Raw genomic sequence first — 16,329 nt, forward strand, 5'->3', positions numbered from 1 at the left:
CACATAATTACACACACACACAACATAGAACAAGTTTGGAAAACTTGCTTCTGTACATTTTCTTTGCTAAAAGTGTGGTAAGTGTCTCCTAAAGACATGGAGAATAAAGACTTTAATTTAGCTGAATAGACCTGAAGTTGAGTCTTTATAAAGTAAAGAAGTTAGTTCCTCGAAAAAAAATTGACTGTAAAATTTCTAACTGTCTGTATAATAAGTACTTGAGTGATTTTTTTCCTGTTGTGTCTGAGAGGGTTATTTGCATGATATCACACTGTTATAACCTACTTGGGCTGAGTGACCTTGGCTTTTTAACATTCCAAAATGTGATTATCTACAATGGTCAATAATAGTCTGATTTGTGGTCAGACACTATCTCAGTAAAGCATGAGCAACATCCTATAATGTAACCAGCTACATTAAGCAATGTTTCATGCATGATTGGCTGCACATCTATTCATCACTTTTCACAGAGGTTCAGAAGTACTACCACGTATCTGAATTAGAGAGAGATACCTAAGTAATTTTAATAGGTGGAACTGCATTATATTTAATTACATAGTGAATGCCATAACATTCTTTAATCTGTAACAGTGTGAACTAAACAGGAAATTACTCATCACCATTAAGCCAAACAATGATGTAGTTGATGTACAAATTTAGAGTTGTACTGCAGTTTATTTTATCAAAATGATTTAAGCACAATCATAAATGATTTTCTGTTTTAGAAAGATTAGTTTATGGATCATTAGCATCTTCCTTTCCCTATTGATCTGTTCATCAGGAAACAAAGCAAATGTGCAAGAAGGTAGATAAGATTACTGAAGAACCTAGAAGTTTCTAAGTTTTACATCAATAGATTTGAAATAAGGTTGGTGTTGCTGGCCTGGAGCATATAATTCAAAATTAGGAGAAAAATGGGTTCCTGTATCTGAAAACTTAGTTAATTCAAAGAATACAATTTATAAAACTTAGATTGAACTGATTTTTTAAAATAAAAAATCAGTACCTTACTTTTATGTCTGAGATAAATATCCTGCAATCATTAAAACACTGTAAATAAAACTTCTGATTTTTACAGATCATGCTAATTATACTGTGAATCTGAACTGCATGCCACACTGTTTAAGCCATTTAAGATCATACTATTTCTTTTTTGCATGTTGCAAATCAGACAGTTCATGGTTTTTTCTTAGGTATGTTGATCATAAAAGGAATCTAACAGATTTTCCAGTACTTAGCTGTACTACTTGCTTCTTTCTCTTTTCTTCATGTCTGTGATGTATAATTAATCATAGATTACTTCATTTTGTTTCATTTCATTTACAACATTTATGAGCTTCACTTTGTCTGTATGAAATGCTTGTCCCCTTCTTTCCTTTCCAAAGTGGCGTAATTAGTGTTAGCATCTTTTTTAACAGGCTACATAAAGTTTAGTGGCTGGATTAAATCAAGTCATTAACATAATGTGCTATACAATTTGCCCCTATCTCTTTTCGTTTCCAGTACATCAAAGTGCCAGAGAGTGCCAGTATAATTGGGCCTTGCTAGCTTGTCAGGTTCAGTCAGGCTGATGGCTGCTGCTTTTACTAAAAAGCTTCCAGGCATGATAATTAATAGAGAAAAAAGTCAGGGAAATGTAAAACTTTGGACAGTTCTCTATGAATATTTCATACATTTGAATAATCCGAAGTTAACATTATCAATTTGATGTATAATACATTGATTAAAAGCCTTGTTTCGGGTCCTCAAAATATACATCAAAACTAGGAATTTGCATTTGCTTTGGCATAGTCTAAAAAAATTAACAATTGCCTTTTCTCTTCCATCCCTCCTCCTTTCACCCCCACCTCTGCACTTTATCATCTTGAGTTATAATATAGTTTTCAATTATCACAATAAAATTTACTGCTGTCAGCTTCCAAGTTATTTTAAAATGTGCCTGCAAGGCAATTACTGGCAAAAGCAATTTATACAATGGTGGTCCCATTTTCCTTTAGGTATGTTTACATCTTTTTCCTTCATGGCAGATATGGTAAGGGCATTCTGCGTACACTAATAGTAGTTTAGTGAAAACTGTCATAATCAGTTTCTCCAAATGAAGATCTCATGATGTAATTAATTTGGAAGTTACTGTTAAATAACAAGAACCAGCAATGCCAGGTGGTTGTGGTTCTGGTGTTCAGTAAAATGTGTTGTGAAAGGTTGAACATCCATAATGCACACAGTGAAATGTACATAGTAAGAAGCAATAAACACATTTCCATTTTAATATGCTCATTTTGCACTGGCATTGAATATCATTTATGATTACATGCATACATCAAAGGGGAGAATATATTTTTATCATTACTGTAGATGTAATGGGCCTGATTTTCATTGGGGCCTTAACCTGGCTTCCATTTGTGCATACAGGTCCTTTTGCATGTGCATATACTATACAGTATCACCCACGTGTAAGTTTGAAATATCTAATGTGATTGGATAGAACTTACCCGTGTAAAACCTGACACCTGCACACACAAATCTGAGACTCTATGACTTGCAAATACAGGTGTTACAACCCCAAATGGATGCATAGGTGTGCATATGCAGAGCTATTCATGCATAAGTGGAGGCTGGGGCCTGAAAATCAGGTACACTGGTCCAAACCCTGAGTCAATGGAGCTGTGCTAATTTACACCAGCTGACGATCTGGATCATTACATTCAATGTTAAAATCATGGCTGCCTTCTTATGCTCCCCTCATCCTTCCCTCCTGCAGGACTATAACACATTCAGGTAACTCTGGCTGTATTTGTTTGAGCTCTAACTTCACTGAGGGTTGATGGGTATTCAGCACTTTTGAAAATCTGACTACTTATTTAGGTGCCTAAATATAGATTTAGGAGTTTCTGATAACCAGTTTTTAAAATCTCGGCCTGACTCTGTCATGTGAGGCTGGTGCTTGTACTTTGTCCAAATTTCATAAGCCTTAGTCGTCTTTCATTTTCCACTTGTATTTCATTCATGATTTGTATCCTCTAGTAATACCTCTGTCTTGCCAGGATTTGACTTCAACCAGCATTCTGTCATCCAAATGCAGCCTCAGTCAGACATTGGGGAAAATATGAACACCATACTGGCATGTATGATGAAGGAAGAAATTGAATCCTTCAGCCAGTACCATCTACCCCACTGAGGTTCTGAAAGCAAGCATTAAAACTTCATGGTCAGAGTTTTCAAAGGCTGCTGACACATTTAAGAGAATAAGTATTAACCTATGACCATACTCCATCATTAAGAGGTCATGATTAGTGAATAAGATCAAAAAAGGACTAAAGCCAAAGTGAAAGGGTGAAAGAAGTGTGAAGAGTCCAGGTAATATCAAAATTATCTTTCAACAACCTTCTCAACAATCTACTCTGATAAAGGATTTGAGGGACCCCATTTAAACAGATAAGGTACCAGTGTCCACAAATTTATTGAATGCACCATAGCAAGGAACGGGAATGAAGTGCATAGCAGTAAAAGAGTATTAGATTTCTAGAAGGCAAAATGTCAGGAAATTGAAGTGTAATATATACCAGAATTTAAAAGAATTAGCCAGTGAACTTACTGAACCACTGACAGCTATTTCTGAAAAATTATGGAGAACTGATCAACTGCCAGAAGATTGAAAAATACTTAAATATGGAATCAACCTTCTGAAAACAAATCAGATTGTAGGAGTTATCAAATGGTATATGTTACTTCTGAATCTAGTGAAATAATGGAACAAATATTAAGAGGGAAGCGGCTGAGATAAAAACCACCACCACTAAACATCTAAAAACTAATGGACTGTGAATGGTAGGCTGTATGAATTTATGAAGAAATAATCTTGCCAGATGAGCTTAATTCAACTAAATAAATCAATTAGAAAATATTAGTAAAGCATCTGATACTACAGTACATCATGAGATCTTCCCCTCACAACTAATTCAAATGGCTTGGATAGGAAAACGGGCTAAAGAGCCTTCAACAACAACAAAAGTGATATAAGGAGAAGTTTTGAATAGCATTAGAAAATGTATTTAATAGCTTAATTGATTAATTAGAAGATGGTGCAAAGAGCTTAAGAAAATTTACTAGTGATATTGGTCAGAAATATAATAAAAGGTGCCAAGTGAGTTTAGAAATATGGGTAGAAAATAGCACATGATTTTCAACATGAAAAAACACAAGCTAGTACATTTTGAGGAAAAATAAAACCAAAAACACAGATATTCACGTGAAAGAAAAAAACCTGGAGAGCAATAATGTTGGAAAAAATCTCTAGATAATAGTGAACAGTAATCTAGATGTGAATGCGCAATGCAATATAATCACACCAAAAAAACAAAAAACCTTGATTTTTGTTCTGGATGTTCAGAACAGACATTTAGTGCTTCTGTATACATCTCAGGTTCAGCCACACCTGGGATATTGTAGCCACTTCTGGGAATCTTTGTGAGAGTTTCTGTTTTCCTATAGGCTAAAAAAAGATTGGGAAACCATTGTGGGTTTTGTGTTGTTTTTAATGACATGTTACAGTCACTGTTCTGATCAGTAGTATTTAATTAGTGAATGGCTTGCCAATTACAGAACCAGTTTCTCCTCCCTTGGTTTTCACACCTCAGCTGCTGGAACAGGGCCTCATCCTCCCTGATTGATCTAACCTCGTTATCTCTAGCTTGCTTCTTGCTTGCTTATATATACACACCTGCCCCTGAAATTTCCACTGCTTGCATCCGAAGAAGTGGGTATTCACCCACGAAAGCTCATGCTGCAAAACGTCTGTTAGTCTATAAGGTGCCACAGGATTCTTTGCTGCTTCTACAGAACCAGACTAACACGGCTACCCCTCTGATACTTTAATTAGTCTGTTCATTGCCCCAACTGTCTCCACGTTCTGATATAATACAGAGCTATCAAAAAGCTGGTTTGACTGCTATTTTGATCTGTACCTCTCCTTGAAAGTCTACATTTAAAAGTTAGGAAAAGAGAAAAGTGCAAGATGCTACTCTGTCAGACTGTAATATACAACACAGAATTCTTGATAATGACATTGACGTTATTAGGACTGGTTAATTTATTTACCGTTTGTTCCTAGACAAAGAGCAAAAGAAAAGAAAACCCATAGTAGATCTCTTCCTTATGTGAAAAATTGGTTAGAGTGCTGAAGTACTGGCAAAGTATTGGCTAACATGCCTTTGTTTGGTACAGCTGAACACTCTTCATTTTCATGAAAATAAAGAGAACTTTGTTTATGGTTGAACATTATTTCATAGTTTGAGAGACTGCCACATAAGAAAAATGTAATTATTGTTAACTATAATAAAGAGGGAAAGACTGAGTATTTGACAGACATAACATCACCATAAAAAAACAGCTGAAGAAGAAATTAAGGGAAATGTTAATGTTCCCAGAACAAACTTTATTTTACCACATAAAAACTGCACTGGAAAAATTAACTAAATGATTAAATGCTTGGCAAGTACGTGGTGAGTTTAAATAGATTGGCAGGGATATTTTAGTTAAAACAATTGTGAAATGAAACACTAAATGATAGGTTTCTTTATGGTTCACAAAGCCTGTGCTACGAGTCCACTTGCTTCAAGCTGCACTTACAAAAGACTTAATAATAGTCTTTGGCCATAGAGACACACCCAATTTCAGAATAAAAAACACAAATGGTGCAACATTTGGAAGTAAGCAATTTTGACTAGATTTTGAAAGAAGAGCATAGTGCCTCGGTAAACCAAACCATGCCCATTATCTTGGTTGCACCACTGTAACTTGTGACTAGACTGCAGAAATCTATGACCAACTAGAAGAGCTTGCCCCAGACATAGTACCGGTAAAATGTTTCCACCAAATGCCACTGGGGAAATATCTTAGAACAAAATATGTTGCAGGAGAATTTGAGGATCTGAAAAGGACAGCACCAAAGATAGGTGAGAGTGAAGAAAAAAAATTTACTGTTTGAAATATAAGTTTAAGGCCATTTATTTTTTTGTTTTTGCTGCTTTTTTTCTGAAAAATTTCTGACTTTAAAAAAAACATTATTGAGATTTTACCGATTTGTTTCTTCACCCAAATTTTGGAAGTGATGGAACTCCCTAAACCTGGCTCATTGCTGCTACATCATGGTGGCGCAGAGCCACGGTATCGAGACCATCACCATGAGTATAGAGGCCACTGCAACCTGTGAGTTTCAGACATCAAAGGCCCTTTGCTTTCAGTTTTTACTGATTTTTAACTTTTTAAATTTTTTTTGATAAACACTGATACATTCCTGGGAAATTTTAAACAAAATAAAAACCAAAACTAAAGGGTACTGATAAATGGTTGTATAGTCAAAATGGAAATTAACAAAAGGGCTGCAGTTTCTCTGTTTTCAGACAGGACATATAAAGATTTGGTAAGGTGCCTTTAGATGAAAAACAGTGTGTACATAAATGCTATGTCAGAAATTATAGCATATTTTTGGTAAAATCCAGGTAAAAGGAGAATACAACAATAACTGATATAATTTGAATTTAACTTTAACAAGGAAGCCAATAGTTATAAGTAATCTATTGACTAGTTGGATTCTACTAGTTGATTAACCATTTATTAAAAGCATCTATTAATAATTTATTAACCCTTTATAAACATACCCTTAATGAAAAGAGTGATCTAAAACATTAGTATTTTTAATTACTGGAGTATTGGATTCCTTCTTAAATTCTTGAACACTTTTTATAAGGGTGAAGAAACAGTAACTGGGCAAAAGACTTATGTCTAAATTGGTACCAAATGAATGTTTTCTGGAAAACTGGAGCCCTTAGGTGACTGACTTATTTTATGTTCTGTGGCATCAAGTTTTACGCACAATAAAAATAGAATGTATGATAATAGGTGCACATCAACACTGTTTAGTCACCCATTCAGAAGGACTAAATATTTTTTTAGGCATCTGCCAAAATCTACGCCTGGAGGGCAAATGCATGATACTCAAGTTCTGCTCTGGAAAAAAGGCTTTGTACAAATAGCTTTGTGAGGTTGTATTTATTTTGTTGCATAATAATTTTACAAGTAGAAAAAAAGGGTTTTGGATTTTTCCCTAACTATAGCCCTAAAAAACATGGTCTAGAATTTGAATTTTTTCCAGCTCACACACACCATGTGTAATAGTCATTAAATGGAATATTAACAATTCTGTTGGTGATACATAAATTCAGAATAGAATCCAGCTCGCTCGCTCAGCTGTATTGGCTCTGCTCCACTGACAGGAAAAGAAAGTAGTATGAACTTACTTTTGTCACTAATTAGGACTTGGAGTAAATGAGGAACAGGTGTACTGAATAATAAACTGCTGTTTACATAATCACTTTTCATAGTACTGAAATGTACTCTAACTGAAAATGTGCTGGTTGATAATTCCTTCTATGTATTTTCTTTATACTTCTTTCTAAAGAAACTAACATGCAAAATACATAGATTTTAAAATATAAGCCCTTCCCCCCCTTCAAAGCTAGGCCAGAGTGGGACATTCAGGTTTGTTGTGTTACAGTTTCTTTTTTATAAGATATAACTACTTCATATTTTATCCTGGATATCATGTAAAGAGCTGGTACACTCATTCTGTAACCTCAACATTGCCTAACTCCCTACAGACAGAAAGTACAGAAGTGAGAGCTCTTTGCGTTTCATCCATTAATATCTAAGGAGTCCTCCTAGCTTTTGAAATTAAAGGTAACTGAAGCCCACAAAGCATTTGCAATCATTTTCATGTGTGAATAGATGGTACTGAGGCGTCTAAGTGGCTATTGAGGTTGACACTTAGTACTTTACTGTCACTTCTTCCAGTTCTTGAAAAATGAGTGGTCAGTGTTTTACCATTGAAAAATCAAATTACTCTCTTCCTTGTGCTAGGCTGCAGTACAGAAGTGTGGGTTCCAACTGCACTGTTCCAGTAACAATTATCTTTGCTGCATGCATAGCACTACTTGGAGGGGAGGAGGGAGCATTACAAAGCCATTGAAGCTTGTAAACACTGCAAGTCAAATAATTCCAGATCTTTCTTCTTTTATTTATTCCTCTTTAAAAAGAAAAATTACGAATTTTAAAAGTAAAAACTGTCAACTAGAGGCAGAGTCGAGGGGAATGTCTGAGGAAAGCTTAAGCATAGCCAAGCTCAGGAGGAATCCGAAACAGCGTTTTATGTTATGTAAAGTTAACAGCAAAAGCAAACCACATAAAGGAAGGAAGTTTGGACGATATTCTCTGTGTGTCTGAGAACAGCATTAAGAGCAAAGTGCAAATGCCCCCTGCTTATACATAGGTTTAATGCTGTCATTAATGGCCATTTAGTAAGTAGAGTTTCAGATCCCCACAGTACCTTTTAGAGTATTTTCTAAGGTATTTGGTGTATAAGACCAAATGTAGAAAAGTTTTGATTATGTGTTTGCTGTTGGTGAGTGTGTATTAGAGGTCCCCCTCTATGCAATCCACAGAAAATAAGTTGTAAAAGCCCCCTAGCTATAAAGTTTTGACTCTTTAGCTCACTCTATAGCTACTCATGCATTTAGCTCTGGAGGGTCCCAATTCAGTCCCCTGTGCGTCAGCAAAAACAGTTCGCCCTCTCATGTGTGCTTAAAGAAATACTGTGACTAGTGGGGTCTATTTCTGTTCAGTGTTCTATAAGGAAATAAACTTGACAAAGAATGTTAAATGGTGAGTTAATTCTGGGCTCAATTATGCCTTATACCCCCCCAACCCCGTGTGTAGGGAACAGTGCAGAATCTCACTGCCCCTGAAGTGCAAGAGAAGTGAGCCCTCTGCATAATTCATTAAATAGGTACAGTGTGTAGTCCCTTCTGCAACAGTCCAGCTCTCCTGGCTAATTTGGATGAGGAGCAGGGATGTGGTCCTGTTTCCTGCCTGCCTTCAGCCTCTCTCTTTTTGGGGAGGGGGAGCAAAGGAGGACAATTTACAGGTAGCAGTCGCTGCCATGTAAGAGCGCTCAGGTACTACAACATAATTAGTCCACTATAGGGGAGGCTCCTTACCGCACACATTCAAGGGCCAGGTGCAATTTGATTTTTCTCTTTATAGAATGAAAAACAGTACTCCCGTAATGAAACTCATATAATGAGTCATATTTACAGAAATAATTTCTTAGTCCTAGTCCACTTCTTCGCTCATATGAGAGCTGGATGCCCAAATCTTTCTTTTTCCTTCACCCCAGATTTTATACATTAAGCCTTTGTGTTTAGGGGAAAAAATAAAGTGTCAAGCTGGACAACTAAAAACTGCAGTCAAGGGAATTTCATTCTTTGTTGAGATATTCAGTATAGCCTCATCCAAGTCTTATTTTATATCTAACTTATGTAGTATCTCACCTCTAGTAGTTAAAAAGTCAGAGCTGAGAAATACAATGTAAGATGAAGATAACTACTCTATCATTTTGACAAAGAATCTAATACTGGCACTCTGACAGATAAGAGAGCTGCAAACTCTGCATGATTCACTTTTACCTCAGGAGTCTACACAGATTTCATTTTTTGGCTAACTATCAAATGGAGATGTTTGATACTTTGGTAGAAATTTAAATTTGTACATGAATTTACATACATGAAATCTTAATTAAATAATTCAGTTGAAGCAAAAAAATATGATTCTGACTTGTTGTGCTCATTTAGGTTTCCTGCCTCCATTCTTACAAACCTACTCTCAAATTCTTTCTGTGAAGAATGTTGCCACCAAGGCACAAGAAGAGTATAGATTTTCCATAGTAATAGTTCAAGTCTCCATCTGGGATACAGCTAATATAAAGGGCACATGGATACCACCTTCTCCCACAGGTTACCATAATTTCCAAATGACTAGTTAAAGCAGAAAGGGAGAAAGCTAGAGCAGTATTTGAAGAAGATTCCTTCTAAGCATAACTTGTATTAATGTGCCATGGCAGTGATTGAAAAAGGATAATTCTCATTTCCATGACCATTGTTTCTGCAAAATCCCAACCAAGAGATCTTTCTTAAATTAAGGGTCTGACAGATGAAAGGGCTATTAAGAAACTGAATTTTTATCTTTTATCTCAGTCACATGATTTGGATCAGGGTTGTCAAAGGAATTATTGCTGTCATCTGTTGAGTGAGTGTCTACTGGATCCAGACTGTTGGTTTGTTAACAGAACCGTGGTTCACATTGTCATGCATCTCTAATCAATAAAATCAATCAGACTGGCATTCTTGTGGCAAAGTGTCAGAGAGAGGTGAAAAAACCCACTGTTTTATTTACTTTTCAATCACTTTTGCTTATTCAGGTGTTAGCTGTATTTTGAGCTGTGAAAAACCCAGGTTTTTAAAGAAAATAATCCAGTTATTTTTTTCAGTGTTAATTGGGTTTTATCATTGTGTTTTTATTAATCTTGATCTTGTGTCACTCACATGTACTTGTATGCATATAACCTATTTGAAAGTGTTTTCTTACTAGAAACATTAATCTCTAGTTTATTATTGTAAATACTAATTTCAGCCTGTGTTCTAAAATGTAAAAACTAAAAAAGGTGTGATGAGAACTTCAAGGTTAGGCCAGTTAGGAAGCCATAAGAAAGTTATAGAACATTCTGCCTTTTAAAAAGGTAATTGATGAAAGAGGTGTTGCTAACAAGGGGAACAGGGGCATTGCATATGGAAAAGAGGGTTGTGGATGGAGCTGTGAACTATTGGGAAGCTTGGTTTGCTAGAATCTAAAACTTCAGAAAGGAGGGGAAAGACATCTGATATGGTTCTATGTAAAGCTGGCTAGCTTAGCTTGTTTTTCAGGCTTCAGTTTTTGGTACTGAATTTACTAGCTGGTGGTTTCTCATTCAGTCATCAGTGAATGTGAACAGTAGTAAATGCATTACTGCATAACAATGCACAAAATGATCGATTTAAAGGAAAGGTTGAATCAATATTCCCTGGATATATGCTCCCCAGACATATTTAAATTCACAAGTCTGCTACTAGTTGCTGCAAGTGAAGAAACTGAGAAAGATGAAAGGAAGAATTAAAATAACCAGATTTAATACAAGTTGGTTGGTAAAAAGAAAAAAAGTGCCTACTGCAACATTTATGTGAGTGGGTCTTTGTCCAAAGAAAAGGGTGTTGCCCCGTAAGGCCTCTCTTAGAGCAGGTGGGACGAAGATGGAAAATGTACTGGGCAGGAAGCATTTGGGGGTCAGGTTAGGACAATGTCACTGCATTGCTCTTCCTGTTGACTAGAAGCGCTGAGGAAGTATTTCTATCCCGTGCAGCCTTGTAGAGGCACTCCTTTAACAGGATCGGGGTGACAGCACCCACCCAGACATGAACTTGGCAAAAGGACATGTTGTGCCCTTTCCCTTGAGGGGCTGAGAAGGAATTATTCCCCTCACTCCCTCACTGCCATATTGGCTGAGGTGGTTGGGTTTTTTGCCTTTGCCATAGCTAGTCTGGAGTAGAGTCAGGGGGTTAGGTTATAGTGTTTCAACTTCATACATAAAACTTGTGGAAGATAGGTACTTAGTATGGAAGGGATATAGTTGTTGAATAAAATGGATTGGAAAATTATTTGAAGGGAAGCATCCTGTAAGAGTGCCAAATAAGTGGAGGTTGGGGCCCCTCTGTTTCCTCATCAGGGAGCCCCTGCCCCTGCTTTTTCTGGCCTCCTTTAAGGGAGTTGAGGAAAGGGGTTTTGAGTTCTATATCTGTATAGTGGAAAACAAACTCCTCTCCTTCATGCAGTGTACAATTGGTAGATACCATAGAATATCAGGGTTGGAAGGTCATCTAGTCCAAACCCCTGCTCAAAGCAGGACCAATCCCCAGACAGATTTTTGCATCAGATCCCTAAATGGGCCCCGCAAGGATTGAACTCACAAGCCTGGGTTTAGTAGGCCAATGCTCAAACCACTGAGCTATCCCTCCCCCCAGTTGCCAGGTTCTTCCAAATATTATAAGTGAATAAAGTTATGCCCTTATTAAACTGCATCCATGACTTCCTGTCTTCCTTCTGGCATGGACAGACAATGATAAATGACTCCGTAATGGCCAGAAACATCCAAGCATGTTACTGCCTAAAACTATTGATTCTGAGGGTGAAATCTTGGCCCTTTGGGGTTTTCCTATTGATTTCACTGGGGTCAGGATTTCACCCTGTAAAGTCTGTAAAGAAACTGCAGAATATAGTGTACTAGTTGCTTTAGATGCCATCCAAGAGTGCGTAGAAACATATTCCAGGTTTCCCTTTGCTGTTTGCTCAGATAAAAAAAAAAGTAAATGAAAAAGCCAAGAAATAACTGCAACTACTCTAAACTTCTGATATCTGAGTATTCAGCACATTACATAAATCTTCTTGAAAAAGAAGTAGCATCTAACACAGTCCTAAAGCACACTGTGGGAATTCAAAGATTCTTCTAAGTTCATCAGCCTATTTCTAGCTGAAGTCAGTGAAGCTATGCTTATTTACAAAGGCTGAGGATCTGGCCTGTATTTTGGTTTGTTTGTTTTTTCCCTTGAAGTATAAGAGAACTGAAACCCCAGTCTCTTTATTCAATGGAACTATAATATAAATTTCTGTAATAGTATCCAAACACTATATGTATGTCGAAATGAAGTCTGAGGAGGATTTTCAGCAATGCATAGCACACAGCTTAAATTACAAAGGTCTCTCCAGAGAGGCATTAAACTTGACTTGATAGATCACAGACTGATAACAATATTGTTTCATTCTTAGGTATCTAAATATAATAAAAATACTCCTATACACAATTAGAAGCAACATGTAACTGAACTATGCTAATACTAATACCATACGCTAATTAATGGAAGCCAAATTCTTGAAATATTAAATGATGTTTCATTGGTTTAATAACAGTCTATCAGTAGCACAAATTGTTCTATCATTACTGCAACAACTCATAATCCATTGAAACATTTCTTAAATTTTGTTTTATTATTACATCAACAACAAAATGTTTAATTTCCATCAAAGCAGAATTATTTGAAGGGAAATAATTGGTCATGGTAAACTAGTTATTTTTCACTGTAATTAAGCCTAGTAGGTGGGCTGTGGAGAATAAAGAAAAATCTAACACTTAGTGAAACAGAAAAATATAAATATATAATTTTCTGCAACCCAGTCCCAAAAACTGTAATTTAAAACTTCATTCATAGCAGATATTAGTTGTAACATTTATTTTTATTTATAGTAAATGTGTGGGTTTTATACTAGTAGTGAAATATGACTTCAATACTAGCTGTTAGTCTTTAGCAGTTGCATAGTTTGATTTGCAAATGTAAATTATCTTTTAAAAAAATCAACTTATGTTCTCTTTATTATACACTATGTTGCATGCTTCATAATAATAGAACCATGACTCTGAATATTCTTTTTTAAAGTCTAGAGCAATTCATTTATTTTTCCTTTAATTTTGTAACAATGCAACTTACAATTATTTGTCACCTTAAACATTAGAAAGCAATATGCCATCAATAAGTGGATTTTCCCCTCTCCTGTCTGAAAATAGAAAGTAATATAAATGTTTTTTTCCTGTAGCATACTATTACAAATGCTAAGTATGTCAAACAAAATTTTAACTTATGTGAAAAGACTTGATAATACAGTATATTTGATTTTCACTTATAAACTATTGTATGTGTACAAACTAGTTTGACATAACTGCTAAATAATTTTTCGGGGGGAGCACCCCTCATAATATCACTTTAAATGCATCTGCTAATATATCTGTAGAATGCAAAAAGAAAAGAGTTGTTTCTGAAGTAAAATTAGACAATAGAGCCAATTTCATTTTTTATGCATGTGAATGTAGAGTGCTTGAGGTTATTAGTTGAAACTGAGTAACCTTTCTTGGCTTTCATCTCTTTCTTTTCAAATTTGAATATGAAAAGCATATTCAAGTCAAAGACCATCACTTTAATGACATTTGGCAGTCATTTGATTTATTAGGTTTTAGAAAAAAAATTCCTTTAAATATTTCATCATTCTATGCTAATCCTAGTAATATTGCCAGCTGAAGCCGTGTACCTGTATTAGTGGAGACAGAATGGTGTGGAATTTTCTCTGTCATCCTAGTAAAATTTCCATGAATCTACTGAATAATAAAACAACCTTATTGAAATATTCAGATTTGGGTTTTTAGTTAAAGTGTCTTAGGATACATAATAAAAGAAAATGTCTTTTGAAGGAGGGAGTAAAATTACTTCATCAAATATTGAAGGGGCTTGACAGCAATGAAAATTTTTCTTTATGAAGAATATTTTTACAATAGGATACTCGTGCTTTTCAATGTGATTAATTATATAATATGCTTTGAAATGCATCAGCAACCACCATGATGTGGGTGAATTTGCTGTTCTTACACTGAAGTCTAGAAAACTGATCTTCTAAACATGTCTTATTTTTGAATTTTATAATTGTTACTTCAGATTGTTTGAATTTAGAACCAGAAGTCTTCAAACACCATATAGGAGAAATAGTCTTTAATGCAAATAACTTTAAAAAAAAAAGTTAAGAAAAACTTGACAGTTGTGAACTGTGAGGAGTTCTATTTGCTCTTTGAAGAACAGAATTGCATCCTTTGAATGTTCATCTGTGTAGTCTAATTGTAATTTCAAAGAAAGAAAAAACACTGTGATTTTAAAGAGTTATTCAAGGAAATGTTTGTGACCCCTCTGTTATGTTTGACACCTAAACTCTCCATAGTAGGGTACAGTACATTAGAAAGTTAAGAAACAAAACAAACATACACAAAAACCTGCCAAGATTACAAAAATTACAAAGCAACAGTTTCAAATATAAAATATAAAAATGTCAAAATTAAGACAAAAATATAAGGAAAAAGAAATTATGTTGAAGGCCAATTTAGAATTCTTAAATGTAGTGTCAAAATATCAATTTAAACATTTATTTAATTTAACTAGACTAGGTTAGTTTAATATGTGAAATTTCCATGACCCGTAAGTACTGTATTACTTCATGTGACATCATACGTTTTATATCAGATCTAGTTTAATAGCAATGCAATCTTCAGTAGGCATATAGTGATAGTCATCCAGCTGGAAAAGTTTGATCCAGAATATCGTTGGGACTTTTTTGAGTGGGTTACTAAATGATGATAAACGTATATACAACACCTTTGCTACTGTGTTGGAGGTATTTTCAACCTCAAATACAAATGAGGAGTCTATTGCAAAAACAGTTAACTGCAAACACGGGGCATTAGAACCTCAGTATATCTCTGTCATAATAAATCATGTTCCACCGTACAAAACATCCCAGTGACTTACATGTTTGTTTGTTCAAGTTGACATTACAAGAAATATGGTGTGTTTATTGTTTGTTTGTTTTTCAACAGTCAATAGAAAAAATTCGGATTGAGATTATATCCCTAAGTCTCACGGATTCCCGAGTTGCAATGGATGACACAATACAGCGACTGTTTGTAGAATGCAGATTCTACAGTTTCCTTGCAGAAGAGACACCAGTGTCACTTCCTAAACCAAAAAGTGGACAGTGGGTTCACTACAATTATAGCAATGGTAAGTATGATATATTTGTGAACACCCTCATGTCTTCTATTAAACTCAGTCCTATAGAAAATGTTTAATAAATTCTGATTCCTTAACTTTCTTGATTACAGTAAAGTTGGTAAATATTCCAGTTGTATCTGCCATTTCTAAATATTCTTTTAGAAAATAGCACAGATGCCATATGAGAGAGAGAGAGAGAGAGAGAGAGATAGGGGGGTTTATCTTTGCTGGTGCAGATTCTCATAGCTGCTTTGAAATCAATGAAGCTATGACAATTTACATCAGCTGAGAATGTGTCATAAAATGTAAACAATTTAATTTATTGAAAATGGAAATACCTATAGAATACCAGAGACTAAATTATATTTATCATATTTTAAACAAAGTATTTAACCATCATAGTACAAAAGAAGCAAAACCACTCAGAAAGTCATTAATCAATAGAATCACATAGAATTCCAACATCCAAACGCAAGTTTAATGAGAAATCATATAATTAGATGTGCCTATATCTTTGGAACACACAGCATTGTTTTAAGCATAGTCTTTGCCAAACAGGAAGTTATTACTGCTGTAGTAAAGGCTGTTAATATTTTGATTGTGAGTCTTGAATTCTCAGTGACTTCACATTCTCAACCTTGAAACTTGATGTACTTGCTGTATTTTTTTCTATTTAACTACAAAAGTCTATTAATATATTATTACTCAATCCAAGCTTCAGAAATGTGATGTGGTCTAAAATTTGAATTCTTGAGGTCTTCTCTAA

At 35.1% G+C, this 16,329-nt stretch overlaps 1 protein-coding gene across 1 annotated transcript in view; it reads left to right on the top strand.

The window, feature by feature from the left end:
* Positions 1-16,329, top strand: part of RPGRIP1L (RPGRIP1 like) — a 126,585-nt gene that overhangs the window by 87,485 nt on the left and 22,771 nt on the right. The window contains exon 23 of the mRNA XM_044987013.1: positions 15,389-15,572. Within this exon, the coding sequence (XP_044842948.1) occupies positions 15,389-15,572 (184 nt within the window). The remainder of the gene's footprint in view (positions 1-15,388; positions 15,573-16,329) is intronic.

Source organism: Mauremys mutica, chromosome 14, assembly GCF_020497125.1.
Source record: "Mauremys mutica isolate MM-2020 ecotype Southern chromosome 14, ASM2049712v1, whole genome shotgun sequence".
Classification (NCBI taxonomy): Eukaryota; Metazoa; Chordata; order Testudines; family Geoemydidae; genus Mauremys; species Mauremys mutica.